The sequence below is a fragment of the Cicer arietinum genome, chromosome 8, assembly GCF_000331145.2.
Source record: "Cicer arietinum cultivar CDC Frontier isolate Library 1 chromosome 8, Cicar.CDCFrontier_v2.0, whole genome shotgun sequence".
In the NCBI taxonomy this organism is placed as follows: domain Eukaryota; kingdom Viridiplantae; phylum Streptophyta; class Magnoliopsida; order Fabales; family Fabaceae; genus Cicer; species Cicer arietinum.
Genome location: NC_021167.2, coordinates 3,288,525 through 3,313,118, shown reverse-complemented (window position 1 = coordinate 3,313,118; position 24,594 = coordinate 3,288,525). Strand labels below are relative to the sequence as shown.

The 24,594-nt window shown below is 25.8% G+C and overlaps 1 protein-coding gene across 1 annotated transcript; it reads right to left on the bottom strand.

Annotated features, from left to right (window-relative positions):
* Positions 1-18,421: 18,421 nt before the first annotated feature.
* On the bottom strand, positions 18,422-20,063 carry LOC101510327 (transcription factor MYB87-like). Its single transcript, XM_004511746.4, has 3 exons — positions 19,803-20,063; positions 19,506-19,635; positions 18,422-19,313 (listed from the first exon to the last, which is right to left on the bottom strand). The coding sequence occupies exons 1-3, from the start codon at positions 19,936-19,938 to the stop codon at positions 18,605-18,607; spliced, it is 975 nt and encodes a 324-aa protein (XP_004511803.1). The 5' UTR covers positions 19,939-20,063; the 3' UTR covers positions 18,422-18,604.
* Positions 20,064-24,594: the final 4,531 nt, after the last annotated feature.

Sequence of the window (24,594 nt, the reverse complement as noted above, 5' to 3'; positions counted from 1 at the left end):
CTTAACAATAGTTCTATATGAACTACTAATAACTACGATAATGATATTTGTGAGTTTCTCCATATTCAAATCTAATACAAAAATATGTTATTGTGATTTTGGGGAAGTGTGCATTAGAATAGAACTTTTGAACAAAGAGAAAAAAATCTACAACTTCAACAAGTCCTAGTATGATACGAAGAAATTGAGATTAAAAAGGACTTAATTTTGTTCTCTTAAGATTTCCAAACATCGTCTTCTACTTCTTCAATTGTAAAGGGACAATAAGACTTAACTTTTGTGTATGAAATTAATCTTTAAATTTAAAGGAAACTCAGAACCACAAGTAGCATATTTAGTGATCCAAAGACTATTTATTCATTAGTGTTCAATATCAATAGTGTCCTTTTCAAATTGCAAGTGCTTAATAAAGACTATTTGAAGACTATTCAAATTAAGTGCTTAATAAACTTAAATTGCAAGTGCTCAATAAACACTATTCATTAGTGCTTAAATTTCCTCTTTATTTAGGAGAGATTGCCTCCTATTTGAAAACCATTAACCAACCTATTCTCACTCAATTATCTTCCTCATCAATTCATATATTTTATTAATTTTATGAATCATATTAAAAGTAAAACAATCTTTGAACAATAAAATTTGTTTGATTGTCAGATATTTAATAAAACAATTTAAATTATCAATAAATTTAATATTAATATAATTTAATCAACAATGTCTTTTATATAGAAACGAAGTTAGTATCTCATTTACCCCTTACACTTGATAAAAGCTCGCTGCTGCGAATGCATCAAATAATTGAAAACAATGTAATAAAATTTACAATAATAATTGAAAACATGGGTACGGTTAGGATTTTGTCCCATCATTTTTTAATGTAGTCTGCCGGATGTGACAATGTAGATGACGTGGCAAGGTTGACATGTGGGTTTCACATGATGTAGCTCATGCTAGGGAACATAGAACACCTGCACACCTAGGAAGTGGAATGAATAGTTTCTCATCTCAAAGAAGAAGAGCTAGCAACTTGCAAGTATCAAGCCCTTTCCTTTGTTGATGGGGACAAGAAGGGTCAGTTGAACATGGCTCTTAAGCCCACTCACCCATATGCCATACAAGAAATTTTTGTACCTTAATTTTGGGTCCCATAGGTCTGCTAGGATAGACCATTACGACGTTGAAATTTCTCAATGAATGATTGATAAATTACATTAATTTGTCTTTATTTTGCCACTATGAATTATGTATAGAAGTTTGTCTTGTTTAATACGATGTGATTAGTATTTGGAGAACCCTGGCCATATACATATAGGATATTCTTTCCGTCGGACAATAATTGATTTTTTTACTAATAGTGTTATTCAAGAGCACTATATTTACATCCATATAAAAACAATTTATCATAATAGGTTTTTATAATTAATTTATATAATTAAATATGATTTAATAAAAATAATTAAAAACCACTTATATCTATAATCAATTTTATGATTAATTTATTTTTCAAAAAAATTCTCAAAAAAAAAACACTCGATTTTTTTTTTTGAAAATTTTGTTAGGAAGAAATTTTCACAATTGTTTTCTAAAAAAAATCAATTTTTTTAGAATTTCTTTTATAAAGATCGAGATTCTTTCTTATTAGAAAATCGTTTGAGAACAAATTCAATTCATTATTGAAAATTTTGATGTAAAAGTGTAGACATAATTTTCTTTTTCTTTTGAAATAAGTTTAAATTTCTTTTTTTTTTTAAAAGTTTGCTCATTATATATATATATATATATATATATGAAAATTCAAATTAACAATCGAAAAAATGGATAACTATATCAAAAATATTTGGATTGGTTAAAATTTATAGTCTAAATAACCGATTTTTTAGAATTGATTATAAATATGAATGTAGTTTGATTGAAAAATTAGTTATTTTGTGTAATCTTATTCACCATACATTTGTGATATTAATAATACACCAATATCAAATAAAAATAATTTAATAAACAAATATATTATCTCTTTCATTTATATATTTTTCTTAATACATACAAAATCATCAAATGTCTCGATTATTATAAGATGGAGTGAGTATATGATATATCTTGAACAAAAAAGATAGATTAATCTCTCTACTAGAAAACTAGGAAAAAAAATACCAAAAAATATATCAATTGCTAAAATTTTGATATTACTTCTCATTTTCCTAATTCTTATTTTTCATTTTAAAGCAGCAAATATGATATCATATTACTTATAGTGCAAAGATTATTAGAGCCTATAGACCACAAAATGACAAAACCATAGATTTCCATACATTAAACAAACAAATGAAACAAATGTTTTAGATCTATTGGATCAATCTATTTAAATAAATATATATAAATTAGTATTATTATATTAACTTATATATTTTGTGTTAAATTATATATATATATATATATTATTTATTTTTGTTTGTATATAAAATTACTATTTTGGCTCAAGATATGTTACCACGAACAATACAAAGTTTCTTTCTATATTCAATAAAATAAATTGGTTTTCCTAACGAGAATTCTAAGAATGTTGATTAACGAGCCATTAATTTCACCGTATAAACCACTTTAGTAAATGATACGCAACTTAAAAAAGTGTACTTATTTTTGTTGATTTTATGCAAATTATAACTTATTTTGCAAAACTATTCTTTATTAATAGACAATTTTTTTTTTTTTATAAAATGCCATACTTATAAATTATAGGCTTAATTGTAGTTTTGTTCTTCTTATTTTAGCTGAATCGCAAAAGTAATCCCCCATTTTGTTTATTCTCAGTTTTGGTCTCCAAACAAAATTTTGGTCCAAAATTTGATAAAGTTTCAGTTTTTTTGCGTTTATTTAAGTCACACAATCCCTCAAGATCTCGTGGTACAACAATTGTACCCGAAATATAAGATCATTAATGGTGTAGTACATATTAAAAAAATGAAACTTCATCAAGTTTTAGACTAAAATTCTGTTTGGGGGACCAAAACTAGAGATAAACAAAGTAGGAGACTACTTTTGCGATTCAACTAAAATAGGGAGACCAAAATTACAATTAAACCTAAATTATAACGTGAAACAAAAGAAATAGTAGAATGAAAATAAAATTTTAATAATTTTAACTTACAAAAATTTATCTGGATAAGTACATATATTCAACTTTTACAAAAAAATTACAATTATCAAAGTAATATATATATATATATATATAATGAGCATATAAAATAAGAAAAGTTTTACAATAAAAGACTAAGATGGTTAAATAATGATTAAACAACTATATATGAATGATCATGATTAAAATTTATTTAATTAATAACACATAATCCCTTAAAAAAGTCATTTGATTTTTTTTTCTCCCTAATCTTAATTATACATGTATGGTTGTGTGCTCAAAATCTAACCTTTTCATTGTAAATATTTTTTCATTTGATATACTCTATATATAAAATTTAATATGTGTAACAAATTTAAGTCGAGTAGTTCAACTAAAAGTAACTGGAGCAAATTGATATTTGTTAATTTAATTAAATAAATAAAATAATTAATGAAATTAATCCCAGAAAGGAAACATGGCAGCCACGACAACTGACCCACGTTTTTCCTTTTATGCTTGGTTTTGGAAATGACAATACGCCATAAGAGTCAAAATTTGTTGAATTATATAGTCCTTTGTCTTGACTAAATATCTCACTTTGTAAATGAGAAATCCAAATGAATGGTACGTACTCCATATTTAGTAATGGCGGTTCATAGGTACGAAAGAGAAGACTAATATACAATAAATATTTCCGCATGCGAGACATAATGAATCCATAATCGGCATTCAACTTAAATGAATTTAATTCAAAGTTGATGAGACCAATACTAACTCCCTATAGTTGAGTTGAATTATTCAAAAGACAAAATATGTGTGACCGATATATATAAGCTATTCAAGGTCATGGATAACTGCATGCGCAAAAGGAAATATTCAATCTTATATATAAATGTTAATAGTACTATAGTATACCACTTTTCATTTTGTCTAAGTTGAAGTATACTGTATTTACAAAGACAAAGGCAACCAAACGAATCATTTTTTGACTTTTACAATCTAAAGCTTTATTAATTGCAACATTTATGTTTTTCAAAAAAAGTATAACTTTTGCATTAGGTCACTCGGCCCTGGATTTAATGGAATTAATGCGAATACGATGACTTTTCATATAAAAAATGCTTAACTCTATTTTAGAATGTAATGATTGTTAAACTTAAATGTGAGTTATTAGTCCAATATTGATAATGAGTAGAATGTAATTATTGTTAAACTTAAATGTGAGTTATTAGTCCAATATTGATAATGAGTAGGCTAATGTTGAATACATTAGAAATGTGACATTTTCATCAAAAATATTTTAAAGTTTTAGATGAAAATGTGACGGCAAAATCTCTTTGGATTATATATGAAGCATTATTATTCTCGACATTCTTTGAACCTTCCAACAAATTGTATCAGAGTATAGATTCTGTATAAAGAAATTAGTTTTTTAGTATATTTTGTAGTTGAAGTATTTATGATCCTCCATATATAAAAAAAAAAAGGTTATATTGCAATTATAAATGTTATTTAAAAAGATTTTAACTATGAAATACTACTTTATGCATTATTAAACACACACATATAGACAATATCAAGTTTCAATTCACTATAAAATTGGATATAAAGAAATTTGATGGAATGATTTAAGAGTTTGTGGAATATATTCTTGTGTTTGATTTTGTTCATTTAACTTCTTTTTTTATGTAAACAAACACACGCACACCACAGTGGTTGAAGGAAGTATTTGATCATTTGCTTTCAGTTCTATGTCGGGAGTGTTAGTATATTTTACTCCGGCGATTAATTAAAAATTTGTTAAATAATAAGAGGTTTTAGAATTAGAATTTCTGTGTCACTTTATGACCTCAGGGGTTCTCTTTAATTATATATTGAGTTATTCTAGGATTTCTATAAGATATCTATTATGATCATCAGAGAAAGAATCCATGATCTACGAATTATCCTTTAATTTAGGATGTGTATCCTTCTAATAATTAAATGGTGAATATTGTCTAATAGTTATAATCACGATACAATTGTCATCAAGTGGCGCATAATGAAAGTATATAAGTAAATTATCGTGTTTTTCATCGCTGTATTTCTTATTTGTCCATCTAGTGGCTATGATTGAAGGTATAAGTGAGTTATTGTAGACCACGATTCCATATCCCATTCTTGATGGCAACTTGTCCTAATTTCGAGAAATTTCTGTGATGTTATTTGATTGGGTAAGATCAATTAAAAGTCACTCGTTGTTATATTAAGTTTGGATTATGATACTTTGAGTCCAAAACAAAAATCAAAAACACATTTGAAACTCATAGTTATATGATTTAATAACCAATATATTCATTTAAAAAAAATTATACGTATAGTGCTTATTTATCAATTTGTTTTCAAATATTACAAAATTTTGTAGAGTTGAACTACCTAAAAGTGACATTTCATTTGAATTAATAAAATTCAAATATTCAGAATGAGTTTTTTAAAGGAATAATTATTTTAAAATTACTCTTAGTGTAAGTTGATCCATTCTTTAATCATTTTCAATCTTGTCTTATTAAACAATTGACAATAGTATTTGTTTTTTCTTTTCGACAAACAATAGCATATGTATGATATTCTAAAAGACTTTTTCTTGTAAATGAAAATTTCGAAGAAACTACATAGGCAATAGAGGAGTTGGCAGGATTGTAGTGCATGCCACGGGGTGTGTTTGGTGTCTATATACTACGACTAATGAGACAAGCTTTTGAAATATGTTTTGCCTTTTATGGAACAAACTTTCTTTATATCCCCTATATTCCGCTACAAAATGTGTTCTTAGTATGCTTAGCGGTGTCCAAATACCAAAAGCTAGTAAATCAGTCAAAACATGTTTTGGTTTCATGCAATATTATTTGTCATTCAAGATTATTGTCGGAGTTAGTGTTCTCTATAATGAGTTGCTGAGGGTTCTATCAATTGTACGACGGTTTCCGTTTCGCTTTTTTTTTTTTTTATGAGGAAAAGGGGATTACATTTTTTTCCTTCATTCAATTATTACGTTTGACATGATTTTTGTTGCATCCAATAATTTTGGCTTTTAAAACGATATTTTCTCTTCAAATTTAAAATTGGGGTCAAAAGTTATCATTTTATGGGTTAAATTAATATCTATGGAAACACAATTGTAACATATGTGTGTTGGGAACTAAGAAGAGGGAATTATTTTTGTGAGCATGTTAAAATTATAAGAGAATAAAAAATGGAATTAAACTTTAAAAAATTAAAAATATCTAAGAAAAATAATGAGGCTCATACTAATCTACAAGGGAAAATCAAGAATTAATAATATCAAAAATTCAATCAGCATTAAACATATATAATCCAAAATTAGCGAAAACATCCACCACTTGATAATCTTCTCAGAAAACAAATAGAATAATGATTCAATTCACAAGAAAAATGGATTCTGACTAAAGCAATATATATATATATATATATATATTATGAAAGTCTTTTTTTACCCTATTTCAAAAATTAAAGGTATTCCATAAAAATTATTTGTTATTTGTTTGGTAGAGTACTGCTATTATTTAAATACCTAAACTTTTTGAACAATGGTTCTTTACCGTGGGGAGAATAAGATCACAGAGTTACAGCATGAAACGACACTCCTAATTTTTTTTATTGTAATTAATTAAAGGGTTGATAGAGTATATTAATCTTATTAGCATACTTTTAATGAGGAAAAAAAAACCATTTGTTCACATAATATTTAAGCAATGTGAACTAAAGTTTTTTTTTTTTTTTTTTTATCATTGGAAGTTGAGTTTGCTTTTAAAGAAAAGAATTCGAAGATTTTACACAAGACGATGAAAAAACTTCTACTAAAAAATTGACTTCGTGAGGTTTTTGTTTTACTTTTTAAATCTATTTACGAGTTTCTTACATCAATTTAGATGTGAACCTTTATAATCTCAACATTAATTAATATATGAAATCGTAAAGCTTTTAACATTACCTGTCAAAATTTATAAGTTGAATATAATATTTTTTCTTCTAATGTTTGTTAACGATTTATTGGTGTTTTTTTGGAAAAATAAAAACACCATTTGTTGGTGTTTTGGGATGGGCTGGCACAAGGCCCAAAATCAGAACAGCTCTTACAAGTCTATCGCAATATCCAATACATGTCAACGACTAATGTATTATATTTTACTGAAAACTATGATCCGGTAAAAAGAAAAACTAAGAACTATTTTTATCCACTTGTTTCTGAAAAATCATTCTTGTATATTTGTATAAATGTATATTTTCCGCATAACAAAAAATTGTATTTTTTAAAATGAATGTAAGGTAAAAGAAGAAACTTCTTAAAATCAAGATAGGCCCAGATTCATTAACAAAAACATACTACGGATTGGATTTTTTGGTCCAAAGACGCGTGAGGCTCATAACGCTATGTCACCAATATATATTGGAAGGGTTTAATTGGGCTACTTCAAATTAACAGAAGACCAATAAAGTACTTAGTGAACTTCTTTTCTCTCTATGTTCTTTTCTTTCAATTTCATGTTTTTTCAAAAATCTCTATTTTAATTTGAATGGACTAATTCCAACATATTTTTAAGTACATAGAGAGATAGAGAGAAGACACCACCAAAATTTGTAGTATAGTTCAACAGATAATATGATAAATAAAAGAGATTTTTTTGATTTAGCTTAGAAAACCTAATTCGTCAGTCAGAGTCGAAGAATTTAAAGATAGAGTTAGTATCACAATACTTGTTTGTTGAAAGTGTGTTGTCAAGATATTCAAACACCTAAACAACATTGGTTTTTTCTTTTTCACTAATTTGTTTCTTCTTAATGAATTTTTCAGTTTCCTTCAAGCAAGTTGTTTCAAACTATTTGTATCTTGATCATCACTAAAGGTTCCAATAATAGATGTGGAACATAGGTAAGTTTGCAAGCAATCGACACCTCCTTGATTGATTTTTTTTAATTGGTTCATTTAATGAAATAATCATACATTTTCTTAGGTTTTATTTACGAGTTTATAGTAGAAAGAGGAGAGAACTATGAAAAAAAGAAAAAGCATAAATTGAAGGAATGAAGAGTTTTAAAGAAAATGATTTTGAGAAGTTTATTTTTATTCATAGTATAAAATCCTTCTATTTTGGGGGAGCTAAAAAACTGAATTGGAGGAATATATTTTTTTTTATGGTTTTGGAGGATTTAGACAAATTTTTCATATTATTTTAATGTTGTTATAATAACCTATAAATTAAAAATATATTATCATAAATATATTCTTATTATTTTTTACAAAATCAATCTCTTAAAAAATACTAAAAAAAATTATCTACTTTTCAATTTTCTTCTACCTCAAAAGTCCTTCCTTCCCCTCTTCTGCAAACTCGCAAACAAAACCTTAAAAGACCGGCCAATGCATTGACAAAAAGAGCAAAAAGAAAACTTTTCAAATTTTAAAAAGTTAAATATGTTTATAGTCCATATAAAATTTTAACATTTAAATTTTAGTATTTGTAAAAGAAAAATACACTTTTTATTCTATGCAAAATTGTTATGCATGCAACTTTACTCTTTGATGTTAAGTTAATATATATTTTTAATGGTTTTTTTATACATGTTTACAATATTATAAAAAATTTATCTAAAAAAAAATGAGGCCAAAATTTAATTTCTAGAATATATTTTGGTTACTTTTATCTTATATTTTTTATATTTAAAAAATTTGTATTTAATTCATCAAAACTTTAAAAATTCTAAATTTTTGTTGAGAATTTTTTTTATAATATTATAAACATTCTTATAAAAAGTAATTTCAAAATTTTAAAATTGAAATACAATTAAATATATCTCATTTTAGCAGAAATTAAAACTTTTGTGTTGGATAATTTTTTATAGACTAAAAATTATAATTATTTTACAAAAATTAAAATTAAAATATTAAATTCTTAGCGAGACTTATTTCATGATACACTGATTATTGATTCCATAGAGTTTAGACACATTAAAGAAACATTCAATTTAAACAAAGATAGAATAGTTTACCCTAAATTAAACCTTAAATAACTAAAGATTACAAACAGGAGAAGTAGTATATGCGTCTTCCGATAAATGTCATTTAAAATTTTAACACATATATTAAAAAAATACAATAATTAAAATAAAGAGAATAATTATATTATCAAATTATTTTTATTAATTATAAACAAGTTCAAAAATGATTTATAATATCTAAATTCAATTCCAAAATATCTATTTTCTTAATTTTTAATATGCGTGGATAAACTCTTTATTAGAAAAATACAAAATTTCTAACTTCGTTTTTCCTACTAGACAAAATAGCTAACTTTAATGATGAAATACAATAAATATTAAACTAAACAAGTACTAGTACAAATAAATTCTAATGGTAGTGAGTGTCAATTTCATAAATAAAAAATCATAAGAGGTATAAATATATCCATTAAATTTTGTAATGCCACTGTGTGTCGCATAAAAAGGCAAAATGGTTGCAAGAAGAGTCGTCAAGGAGCGTTTGTCTTTGCCTGAGCAGACTTGAAGCCTTCAATCAAGGCTTACTTTCTGTTTATTTTAATCTTTTATATTATTGTCACGCTATTCACACAATGTGCCCTCTAAATTTTTATAATATATCTTAATTTAAAGCAGACGAAGCAAGAAAAAAAAAACCTCCAAATTTTGTTGTCATGCTCTTGTCAAGGGATTATTATGCTAAGTTTGTTCCAAATTCCAATCAACTTTAGTGAACCTTTCTTTTAAGCTTTTAAGGTTTAATTATCGTTTTGATTTATTTATTTTTATTAATTTATGAATCAGTTATCTTATTTTAAAATTTGATATTTTACTTTTCATATAGAAACGACAATTATTTAAATATTGTAATATACAATACAATAATGTATAACTATTAACATCTATAAAATTGTAATAAAATTTTTATTAATTTCAGAAGTTATTTATTTTTTATAATTTAATTAATGATATATAAATAATTAATATATTTAGATGGTTCTATATTAAAAAATTATATTTTATATCCTTTAAAATATATTAAATTTTTATTTTTTAATTTTAAAATATAAAAAAACTAAAATTAAAAAAAGTTTAAAAAAAACTAATTAATTTTAAAAAATTATGAAAGTAGATTGGCCAAAATTACGATTAAACTTTATTTTAAATGTTACCAAAACAAACTATAGTAGTTGGTGTATAGCCAAAAAATGTCATGTACACTGTTTTTATTCTTTTGTTGATTTCATGTACTTTATACCATATATGAATTTTCTGAATTATTGATAGAAACAGAGCACCGGCGGCCAAAAGTTTCTTACCATACTTTATAACTTTCATCGCACTCTTAAATATATAATAAAGAATGTTTTGCTTGTAAAATTGACATAAATGGTTTTTTACCGCTTATAAACCAAATCAATTCCAAATTTCAAATAAAAAACATTTTATTGTCCTCATTATTCAATCCTGTAATTTGAGTCCCTTGTTTTTCAATGTTGTCAAATTTAATTATATTCAAATTTATATTTTGTTGCAATAAATATAAGATTTTATTGTTTTAGTCTTTGAAATAATTTTGTTTTTGAATTTTATATATTGATAAATAAAAAATCGTCAGTTTTAATTTCAGATGTCACTCTATTAATAAAAATAAACGTACAAACAAAAATTCATTTAACAATTTTAAACCTTATTAACATTAAAACTAATTATAACACTAAAAGTATAATAATGACATTGATAAAAACAAATTACAGCAACTAAAACAAAAGAACTTGGTACTTTTTGTGATTAAGCATAAATTTAATTTAATTTTTTACTAGCTATGTTTGATTGCGTGAGGATTGGACAAATTCATTTTGGGATTTTGCCAAGCTATTTAATCTTTCATTTTTATTAGTTAACAAAAATTAAACAATTTCATTTTTATATGATTAACTAAAAATGTGATTTAAAATTATATAAAAATACCTGGGATTTTACTATTCTCCTCACATAAAAAATGTTCAATTTAATGTACGTCGTAGACCGGTAGACGTCTAAGTCATTTGTCTTCTTGCTGTTTTTTCTTTTGACAAATTTCTTGGTAGTTGTCAATTAGGACTATTTAAAGTACTATTAAGTTTTCTACTGAGACAGATGTGCCACAACATAATATAAATGTGTTGAAGTTATTAGTACACCTGATTAAATATTAAACATTAATCCATGTTGTGACTAAACTGCCCGTAGAACCATTTGTCAGAAATTAGAAATATAATTTTTTATAGAAATTAAATTTAAATTTTAAAAAAATTAAAAATTTATTTAATTTAATAAAAAATATTTTACTTAATTAAGTATGTTAAAAAATTTAAAAAAAACAATCATTTGAAAATGGATAGAGTATATTCTGAAGGAAGACAAAGAAACAGCCTTTTAAAAAAAATAGTAAATATCATTGTTGTTATTTTATTACTGAAAGAAATTTTCTTTTTGTAAATATCATTTTAATTTTTATATATTTTCTTCAATATTTGACATATATAAAGACCGAAATTCCTTCTTCTCCTTCATTTTCCTCTACATCTTCTCAAATTCACTAGATCTCTGTCCCCTCTTTTAAATGTTTGGAGTGGTGTCATTTTAAAGTCATTGTAGGTGAAAGATTTTGGAGGATAAATCATAGAACAAACCGACTATTAAAAAAAATATTTGAGGATCAAATTAATTAAGAAAATACATTGAGATTTTTACAAACTAAAAATATACATAATCAATAATATTTTTGTAATTTTGATTTATTTAAGAACTATAAAGACAATGCTCGACACATTTAATAAACAAAATAATTATTTATATGGTGTTTATCTATATATATATATATATATATATATATATATATTAAATAAGAGAAGTTTTATGGTGAAACAGTAATAAAGTTAAATTTTTACTACGATTATATATAAAGAATATAATTAAAAGTTAATTATTTAAAAAAGTTATATAATGTTTTTTTTCTAATATTAATTATCTACATATAATTACATGATTAATATTAAAAGAAATTTCATATGTGAAATTTAACAATGATTAAGAAAGATATTTTTCTCTCTCTTAACAATGGTTAGAGAGTTGGATCAACATGCTGGACTTGATGTTTCTAATGTTGACAAATCTACTATCAATATCAAATCACTTCATAGATTATATGACAAAAGTCGCAACAATAATTTAACAATAAAAGAATCCTCAAGAAACTTTTTATACCAAATGAATTATGGAAGAAAGTCAAGATTAAATATTGGTAAATGGATTCAGGTTACAACAACTCCTTGTGAGATGTAAAACACCCATTCAAAAATTGTGTTGGCCTGCTTTGACCTATTTGGAAAGCTTGCAATAATTAAGCGCTTGGTCAGATGATAAATAATAATATTTAAATTAATTGGTCATGGTAGATATTGAAATCTTAAGTTGCATTACCTCTTTTATATAATAAATGACTCATTTGCAAAAATAAACTTTTTTAAAATAATTAACTTTCTTAATTTTTAATGTATATAATTTTTTTTTAAATTATATTATTTAATTAATATTATTTGTATACTTCTTAATTTATTATCATCTATTTTATATTAATAATAATAATAATAATAATAAATATATTAATATAGTGAATAAACGTAATTTAGTTAAAGTAGTATTTTTTTCTCTTTCATGTACTCTCTTTTTTTATTCTTTATAAAAAAATACAATGAACTCTTGTGAGATGGGGAGTAACATGGAGTTGTATTTTAAGTTAGTTTTTTCCGCAAAAGATTTTAAATTTGTTAGAAAACGAATATTGTATTAAAAAATTTCAATTTTAATATTTCATATGAAATTATTAACTATTTTCATATATTTTTAAGGGTTAAATAAGTTTTTCGTCTCAATAAATTTTGAAATTTTGTTTTTCGTTCCTGTAATAAAAAAATATATATATTTTAGTCCCTACAAAATTATTATACAAACAAATTTTATCTTTATTGGAGCATCAATGTATATTTTTGAATGATTTTTTTCATACATGTTTACAACACTATAAAAAGTTCCTCTATGAAAATAGGCTCAAAAGTTAATTTCTAAATCCATATTTTAAGGACTTTTATATTAAACATATAACATTTAAAAAATTTATATTTAATCCATCTTAAGTTAAAAAATTATATATTTGTGTGGATAAACTTTTAATCATGTTTTAAACATGCTTGTAAAATCATTAAAAAAATTTAAAAGTTGAAGTATGTTTTGTTTCAAAAAAGACTAAAACAACTTGTAAAAAAACATTTAATTTTTTTGACTGTGATTAAAAATGAAATTTTAAAATTTTATAGGAAATAAAAAAATTATTTAACCTTACTTTTAAACATAAGTAATTATTTTATAATTTGGTTAATGATAATAAAAAGTTTATCAAAATAGAAAATTAATGAGTCCACAAAAAATGTAAATATAAGTAAGAATTAGAGTGCAAATCCATCATCCCGTAGAATTGACCTTCCAAATATATTAACACTCAAAACATATTAAAAACATGGCCAATAAAATGCAAAATGAGATATAAAAAATACATTTTTTTTAAATGGTCCGATAGGACACTCTACTCCTTCATCCCCCACTCTTGGCAACGCATACCAAACTAGTGATGGAGTACTCGATACTTCAATTTTGCTTCACCAAAATAAATTAAGTAGGTTGATCTGTCGAGTCCAACCTATTTTGCCATGTTTAGGGGAAAATAATAAGAAAATTTTGTTTTTATTTCATATTCAGTTATGGTGAGGAGTGAAGTTTAGTCTTGAAAATGGTTTTTGACACAAACAATAGATGATTTTGCCTTTCTAAAAATAAATAAATAAATAAATAGAGGACATTGTTTGTTCTATAAGTGGTGGGAGTGAGTTTATTTTTTCATTGGTTTAGTTCTCTTTCACAAATTTTGTATATGGTTAATAGTGGTGTTGAAGTATGAGTAAGAAGTTTTACATTGAATAAAAAAATAAATGTTGAATAATATATAAGTGAAAGTATTTTCATATCTAATATTTTAAATTTTTGGGTGTTAAAAGATGTGATATAAAACCAACTTATGTGTTTACTCTTAATTCAATGTGATGATCACTTACATTCCCGCTCCCCACATGACCCGACAATTATAACAAATTGATGGTTCAACAAAGAGGACTGAACCTTTGTATCGATAATATGTGGGGTCAAACGGCGTCACGTTGATGCATATAAGCCAATGATGTGTAATGTATATGGATAAAAAAAAGCTTTCACTTGATAAGGAGCAATCACTCTTGAGGGAAAATTGTTGGTGTGTCGAATGTGAATAATTAAAAAGCCTCACTTTGGATGGAAAAGTAGGTATTAAACGAAATATATGTGAAATGATCTATATATTCAAATGTTTTAATACTTTTTTTGGATAATTATGTAGCGTTCAACTTATTTGTGTGGTTGTTTTTCGCATAATGCGGTTATCCCATACTCCTTTAACTTATAAAGGCTAGACTTATTTAATAAAAAGGCTAGACTTAGACAATTTTAAAGCCTATTTATTTAAATAGGTCAGACACAGACTTATAAAAAAGCTTATTAGGCATGACAGACCGATATATATATATATATATATATATTATTATTTATTAATGTTATTTTTTATTATTATATTAATAATATTATTTCCTGTTTTAAATTCTATCAATTATGCAATCACTAAGTAGTCATTCCATAATCAATAGTCGTTCTATATTTGATAGTTGTTCCATATTTGGTAGTCGTTCCATATTCGGTAGTCATTTAATTAGTCAATAACTCAATAGTCGTTCCATATTTATTTGAGAGGTAATAATGAGTGTGTTTGTTTCTGAAAAAAAAATTATTCTTTAAAACCAAAAATTATGTTTTAGGGTTTAAAGGATGTTTGTTTCAGATTTTTTTAAAATTATTTTGTTAGAAAATTTATTTTTTGTTTAATATATATAGATATGTACATTGATATTGGCATGTGGAGAGCATCATGAGGTATGAGTAGAGCATTTAAATATTTTAATATGAATAAGACTTTTAAATAGGCTTCCAAGTCAGGTCAAACTTTTAAAAAGGTCAGACCATATCGGAAAAAAAGTCTATAATAAGCCGTAGGTCAGACTTAGGCATAAAAAAGTATTTGTAGGCCAGACTCAGGCCTTTCAAGGTATGTCATGATCTGGCCTATTCCCACCCCTACTTATAATCCAATAGTTAACATTTTGTATTTACTTAGAGGCTATTCGGATAAAATGAGATTAAGAATGAGATTAAGTTGGTTTCGAAAACTAAAAACCACAAAAATATATTTAATAATTCTTGTTTTGTTTTAACTATAATAAGACACCATAAGTGGTAGTCAGTCACCATTTTAGCCATTGTTGACCACCACTTTAACCAATAATGATCGCCACTATTAATTACCACTCTCATCATTGTCAATTACCACTCTCATCATTGTCAATCACCACTGTGACCATCGCTCTAATCACCACTTCATTCACCATCGATTACCACTCTAATAAATGTCGACCACCACTTGTACCACTGTAAGTCATCAGTTTAACCAACATCAACCACCACTTAATTAACAACACTTTGACCATCACTTTGATCACTATCGATCATCACTTGGATCACTACTTTGACATGCATCAACCACTAGTCTAACTACCACTCCTACAACCACTTACCACTATTTTAACCGTCATCAATTACTACTACAATCATCACATTGACCACCACCAACAATCATTTTGACTACGGTTGATCTCCACTTTCAACTTATTTGTGTGGTTGTTTTTCGCATAATGCGGTTATCCCATACTCTCTTAACTTATAATCCAATAGTTAACATTTTGTATTTACTTAGAGGCTATTCGGATAAAATGAGATTAAGAATGAGATTAAGTTGGTTTCTAAAACTAAAAACCACAAAAATATGTTTAATAATTATTGTTTTGTTTTAACTCTAATAAGACACCAACTGTGGCACCATTTTAACCATCGTAGACCACCGCTTTAACCAATGTTGATCGCCAGTGTTAATTACCACTTTCATCATTGTCAATCACCACTCTGTCCATCGCTCTGATCACCACTTTATTCACCATCGATCACCACTCTGATAAATGTTGACCACCACTTGTACCACTGTAAGTCATCACTTTGACCAACATCAACCACCACTTAATTAACAACACTTTGACCATCACTTTGATCACTATCGATCATCACTTGGATCACTAATTTTACATGCATCAACCATTAGTCTAACTACCATTCCTACAACCACTTACCACTATTTTAACCATCATCAATCACTACTGCAATCACCACATTGACCACCACCAACAATCATTTTGACGACTGTAAGATCTCCACTTTCAAACTTTAATATTTTTTGTTGTCATTAATTTTATATGTCAATAACTATTTTTTTCAGACTAATAAATAAAAACAAAAAAATTAATTTAAGTTTGAAACTCAAAATTCATATATGAAATTTCAAACTAAAATAAATTCTAGTTTTGGTTTCTAAAATTTAAAAAAGTAAAGATAGAAAATCATCTCGAACGAGACTTATTTTCCTTAACAGAAGAACTAAAATAAATTCTAGTATTTGGCTCTCACAAATTCTCAATATCTAACTTAACACAATTTAAAATACTTAAACAATTCGCAATCGAAAACATATTTTCCTTCTTTGACCTAATCATTCAAAGTAAAAGAAAAATGTTAGTATTTTTTTTATTCACTCGGATATGAACCTCAATCCTTTAACTCCTTTAACCCTTAATTAATTGCTCATCATTTTCTTGTTTAAATGAAAAATTGCATATTAACTTTCTCTTTTTAGCTATTCATTTCTTTGCAATTGTTTATTTAACACACAAAAATGAGATTAGTTGTTCAATTTTTTTAATTTAATTTAATAAATAGAATATATTAATAAAATAATCTCAATCGATTCAAAATTTCAAATGAACATTGTGGTTATTAGTGGCTTATTATTTCTTACAAATAATTTTTTTTACCATTATATTATATTAACTCTATGTGTAACTATAAAGTATTTTAGACCAAAGTCAATAATTTATATATGATTAGCTTGAAATGCAAAAATATTCAAAATTAAATAAAAAAATTAAAAGTAGTTGTATAGTATGTTTTAAAAAATTTGCAAGTGCCAAAAATATTAAAAGTGGAAAAATGATGCATCATGTTGAAAAGAAATGGCAATAATAACATTTGACAAAGAACATCTCTATTTTAAGTTTCTATATATGTATAAAGAAAAGGAAGCATTTCGTACTATGCATATATAATTGCAAGTTGCAAATTATGGATGTATAATGTATTGTTGTTCTCAGCTGGATTCTATTTGAGGCATATCCGAGTTGATAGACAATGAGACTTAATGCTCCATTGTTTCTATTTGGATATCAATATATGTACGCCAAGTAAATAAAGGACATATATTAAGAAAACTATAAAACAATGCAGCCATATTTTGATACCTTTGGTGCTAAAGGTAAGTAAGTCAAGGCCAAAACTTAAAGCACTTTTCAAACTTTCAACAGCCTTTTGCTTGGGTGTTTCAGAACACATAACTTTGCAAAAGATACTCAATCATGTATTTCAGGGAGAAACTCATCATTTTGATCATGACTTTTCAAGTACAAGATTAATATGGCGTCATAATTAAAGAAAAAAATGAAACTTTCACTTTTAATGTAAACCAAAAATGAAGTATTTTATCACATTATTCTACTTATTTTTATAATTGAATTTTAAAATTAGTGGTATGACGTGGTGAAATGAGGAACTCCTATTAAATTTATAATTAAATTCTTGAGTTTTTTTCTTCTTTCAAAAACTATATTAACTTATATCATTGCAGAAAACTTCTAGAACCTTTTACAATGAAATTTTCTAATTTCATATTTTTTCTAATGCCATCTATTTGTTTGCAATCTAGCTCAAAAATTACATCTGCAATAATCAAATTAATAGCTTGCAAAAATCTTGAGATAACACATGTAACAACATGCACTTGATCAAATTAAGTAGTAAATAACAAGACATGTTTAGAAATTCAAGGCCTCACACTATTACACTATTATTAAGATTCCTTTCTCTATAGCTTCCACATATATAAAACCATACAACTAACAAATAAAAAACATAAGAAAGTTAATGGACTCAATATATGATAATATATATCAATAATCAAGCAAATGAAAGATGTTCAAAACAATGTTATGAAAAGAAACCACAAAAACCAACAAATTATATATGTGAGGGAATAAAAGTGAAGTAATTAATTAGGGTTTTTTACCAACCAAAAAACTTGTACCATTACAAATTTACACCACCCCATATGCAAAACCGTTATTGCATTTTAAAATACCTAGAATCCTCAAAAGTAGCAACATCTTGTGGAATTGAACCTTCATAATCAGAAACCAAATTAGGTGAATAAACCAAAGAGTTCATATCACCCCAACTAGTGCTTTCTGTTGAAGTTGTGATTGTGCTACCACCATTGGATTGATCAATTCCATAAAAAGCCTCCATTTGTTGTTGGTTCACACAAACCAACTCACTTAAATCACTTGAAAAAATTTCAAACCCTTCAAATATTTGTGGTGGATGATCACAATTACTACCACCATTGTTTGTATCACTCACCATGGACAAAGGGTTTGTCATGTTCATGTTCATGTTCATGTTCATGTCCACTATGGTTGTTGGATGAAGCAAATTTGTGAAAGATGTTTCATTGTTGAGATGATCATAGTTCATGATGGAAGAATTTGAAACTTGGATGGGATGATGAACAGAATACTCTGCAGCTGTCCAATAATTAGGAGCTTGAGTACTCATACAAGAAGATATCATCAAATTATGATTTGTTTCTCTTTTCATTTCTTGTTTCATGTTGCTAACTCTTCGCGCTTGAGCTTGAGCTTGAGCTTGAGCTTGAGCATGTTGTTCCTTCCTTTGTTTTCCAAGGAGCTTTTTCTTCAACCTTGTGTTCCAGTAGTTCTTTATATCATTATCCGTTCGTCCTGGTAATTGTGCTGCTATGATTGACCACCTTCAAATATATATTCATAGGAATTTTAATTAAGAATCAATTTGAGTCACAAAGTTAAAGCATAGAGACAAATGATAAATTTGATTATGTCCACATAATTGATTAACAGGTTTAGCTTTCAAACCTTCAAAATTAATATATTTATTAATTTATTAATATATGCATATAACAAAATATATTAAAATTGATTACCTGCTTCCGATACTAATATAGAGACTACATATAATGTCATCTTCTTCCTCTGAAAAACCACCATGTTTAATATTCGGTCGAAGATAATTTAACCATCGAAGACGACAACTTTTTCCACATCTCTTAAGTCCTAGACCACGATCATCCACATACAAAAAAAAAATAGTATAAATGTTCCATTAATATATAAAAAAAAATAGTTTTTAATATATATTTGTATTAATTAAATAAATGATTATGTGTGGAGAAAGAAGAATGATTTGATTGATGAATATTCGATGGAACTAGCATGCATACCTATCTTCTGTGGCAGAGCAATCCAATTTCCACCAGTACCCTTCTGTTCTATGTAAGACTTGAGTTTGGAATCTTCTTCAGGAGACCATGGTCCTTTTTTGACATTGGCTTTGTCACAGCAAGGAGCTCTTCCCATGTTTGTTATGCCTTTACCTTTCTTTGTGTGTTTGTTGTTATGAGTTTCAAGTAAAGCCAATCTTTATTATAAGTTGATGATTATGATAATAATAATAATAATGTGTTCATATATAAAGAAGTGTGAGAGGAGGGGCAGAGAGAAATAACCTGGAGAGAGAGAGAGAGAAAGAGATTTTCAAAAAAGATGAAAAGAAAGAATTAAAAAAGATGTTACTTTATGAATAAAATAATGGATAAATTGGAAATTAATGCAAGGTAATAGACCAATGTATTTCTAATTGTCCTTCTTAGTCTAGAATCTATCAATTCAATATCCTCTCTCTCTCTCTTATATTATTTTTATAAAAAAAAGATAGAGGGATGTGAATTATTGTTGTGGATGGAGGATGATAAAGCTTTATATATGCATGGTGCAAGTATATAGTGTGGGACCAATTGTAGTGGAAGGTTAAAGTGATCACCTCATTTGGTTGAATGTTTCTTTGTTAACATGCATAATGCCTGGATGAATCTCTTTTCTTACGCACGAGAAGTAAATAGGTGTTGTCATCTACATCATACATACATGTCCTATGAAACCATCAAAAGGTTAAACTCTCGAATAAACAAATTCTATTTTCTTTTTTACATCTTAATTTTTTTACATTTGATTTTTTGTTTTTATAATTGTCCATCCTTTTTAAGTCTAATATAATCCCATTCATTGTGTATTTATTCGTTATTGTTTCTATATGTATATAGGGTTAAACAAACTTTAATCTTTATAAAGTTTTAAAATCTTGATTATAGTTCTTATAAAAAAAATATTATATTTTTAGTCACTATAATAGTTTTTTATTAGCATTTTTAATTTTGATAAAATGAAATAGATATAATATTCTCGAACTTTTAAATTTTTTTTAAAAAAAATTCGCAAATATATTTAGAACATTATAAAAAGTTTATGTACAAATTTTAAATTTTTAACTGAAAATTAATTGAATATGCATTTTTTAAAAATTCATAAATCCAAAATAAAATAATGAAAATATGAATTTAGAAATCGAATTGTGAACTCATTTTTTTAGAATGAACTTTTTATAACTTGCAAACATGTTTGCAAAAAAATCGTTGAAAAATATATATCAACATTTCAAAAGGGGCTAAAATTATTTGTACAATAATTACATAGGGACTTACATATGTTAATTTCTTTAAAAACTAAAAATAAATTTTATAAAAATCAAAAACTTATTTTTATTGTAATTATAGTAGTTTGTTTGATAAAATTATAAATTCTTAAATTTGAACTGGATATTTTTAATACATTTAAAAATTAAAATTACCACTACATCTAAATTAAATATAAAAAATTAATTTAAAATATTATATATATATATATATATATATATATATATATAATCTATTTTATGTTAATCCCATAATAAAATTTATCAAAATCCTTCAAAATATATATATATATAAAGCATCCCTAATACTCCTTAACAAAAATAGTTGGTAATAGGTTTTACATGGTTGGAAGTACCCAAAGTCGAAACATGATGTGGCTTAAAGAAGAAAAAAAAGCTGTACTAAATTCTAGACGTACGTAGAATTAATTATACATGTATCTGCCCAATGTTATTTAAGAACAAATTATCTAGTTAAGGAAATAGTGACTAAAACATATGTCTCTAAAACCCAATCTTACCACACTTTATCCTGAAAGGACAACATAACATTAATGAAATACTCTACTGGATATGATAGTCAACAAGTAAGATTCCCATTATCACATATTCACATTAACTATACACTAGTCCCTCTTTCCTATACATTATAAATATATAATAATAACAATAATTACATTTCGATCATTTTCTATAGATTAAAAAATAAATAAAACTTTATTAATTTATCATTATTAACAATTAATGTAAATACAATTGTTAATAATGGTAATTTTAAATAAATAAAAAAATTGATGTAATTTTATCATCACAAATTAGCATGTAGACGTGTGCATGCTTTTATCAATTAAAATAATTGATGTATAATTTTTTGTATAACTATTTTAAAAAAAGTAAACTATTTGATTGATAACGAGTGATAAAATTGTAAATATAAGCGATTCTCTTTTTTATATCGAAGTTAAAAGTAATAATCTTTTTCAGACACATGTTTTTAGAGGGGAGGTAGTAGATTTAGAGAAGGTGTTGGAACAAATTAAATTGGTGTATCGACATTGACTTTTAAGCAAGAAATATAGACTCAATTAATGGCTATGTATTTCTTAACTGGGGCTACAATCCAATTCCTGCTTGCAAAGGTTGTAATTTTGATGCTTTAACTTTGTTGTAATAGGTTGGACGACTCCTTGTTCTTATTATTGTTGCTTATCAAAAAATATAAAACCAAATATGTGTGAGTGAAAAATAAAATGCAATAGCTTGTGAATTTAGTTTTAATATAATTGTTGTTATCTAAGCTCCAATAGGATTTTTTTTAACTACATTGTATTTGTTGCAAAAAAAAATTGTTTAACAATAAAATATTGTTTTTCCGTCTCATGTGATTTTGGGTTGCATAAAATGGGAGAGAGTTGCGAAGATAAGATGTCATGTCTTTGTGATGCTTAGCATTTTTGTATACATATATATATTGGAGAGAAAATATGAGACTTCAATATATATAAGATATTTGTGAGTTAAACAGCTTAGTTATTGAAAGGAGTTTGGTTAGAGTAAAAAATAATTGATTTGTTTTGAGTTGTCACACATAAAATAATTGTAATTGATTGATATTATAAAAGATCTTTACAGCAGTATGTCAATTAAATTATAGTAGTATTACAAAATTTGAAAACATAGAATCATAATCCCAAGCACTGATTCAAGGTACGATAATTGGGGGCAACTGTCCCCACTAGTTTTATTTTCTTTGTATAGTTTAATTTTTTACATTGAAAATTTATTATTATCCCCACTAAAAATAATTAAATCATTTTATTTGTAAAAAATCAAATACACCGTTGTGAGACCATTAATTGTTGAAGAATTATTTGGTCACATACACAGGGAAAAATATTTTTAATAGTAATTTTTATTCATAGTATTGAAAGTGGAAAAATAATTTTAAATTGTGAAGAGACATAAAGAAACAACTTTCATTTGTAGATATTGGGGTGTCTTCAGTTTTGCTTAGTGATAATGATATACTTATTTTATCTCTTAATGCAACAATGTATCTATTATATAAAGTTTTATAATATATAATCTTGCTCCCACCAATTAAAATTTATGACCCCGTCATTGCATAATTCTTTCTATTATTTGTTCTCTTCCTCTCTCACTTCACTACGGGTCTAATCTCTAGGCAATCTGTTTATTTTAAAAAAACATTCGTAAAACAAGCACTAATTTGAGAAGAAGAAAAATTAACTCTGTTTTTTGACTTTTGTTCGGAGCTGATATAATTACTGGTCCATCCATATATATAATTTCTTATGCAAGAATGTCATTTTTATCACATCTAGTTAGGCTGCTATTTCTCTGTCAGAATAGGCTTTAACAAAAATTATTGAATTTGTCTTAATCAAGGAGGAATTTTTGTTTAAATGGAACAACCTAACACTGCCAACAGAAAGAAGAATTAATAGAAATCAGAAAAAGAAATATTATTTCAATTGTAAGGACCACTAGAGAGAATTAATTGCATGTACGAATTTGGTTGTGTACAGATTACACACTAACTCACTACTAAAATAGTATATCTCTTAAAAGTTCTCTCTATAAAATTCAAATTAGAACTATTTTTTTTCGACCTTTGCTAATAAAAATTTGACTAAAGATTAATAAAATTTAATTATTGATTGCTTCAGTTAATTTTAAATTTAAATACTCTTAATTTATTTGTCTAAATTTATTAAATACTTGAGCCGAATTAATCGATTTAATTAAACCAATTACATGTAGAAAGACAAAAGTCAAACAAAACATTTATATAAAGTTTATGTATGAGTTTAATTTTGTACTTACATCTTGTTATAAAATTCAGGTTATAGAAGAAATCACCAAAGTACACAAATATTTGAACAAAAGTAAGGAAATGGTATTGGGGTTAGGCCACCGTCCTTCATAGTTTTCACTCTTTTTACATTGTCTTTCCATGGTAATGAACTAACCATGGTTAACTCACTTTTTTCATAAACGTAAAAAAATAAAAGTAGAAAGGAGTAGATGTACATTTTTTTCCATGTTCTGCTTGCGTGATGGGGGACCTAGTTAATAGGTATGAAAGTGTCTTTTTGACAAGGTCCTATGATATATTTCCAACAGTTCTATACGAAAACTAGCACCAAGGGGTCTTTCTTGACTAGGTTCCTCTCTGCTTTCTAACAGAATAATACATACCAGCAGTGTTAAAGTTGAATATGTCATCCAATATTTTTATAAAAATGTGGATCTTTAATGGATGAATTCTACATTAAAATATTTTTATAAGCGGTCCATCTTAGATACTTACGTTAAAATTATTAGAAACTTTAAGGATGGAAGTTACAATTCATAAGTAATAATTTATAATTTTTATTATTTCTATAAATAAAACGATGCTATATTGATGTCAAATCATATAAGATACATAATTTTTTTTCTTTCTAAATAAATATTATTTA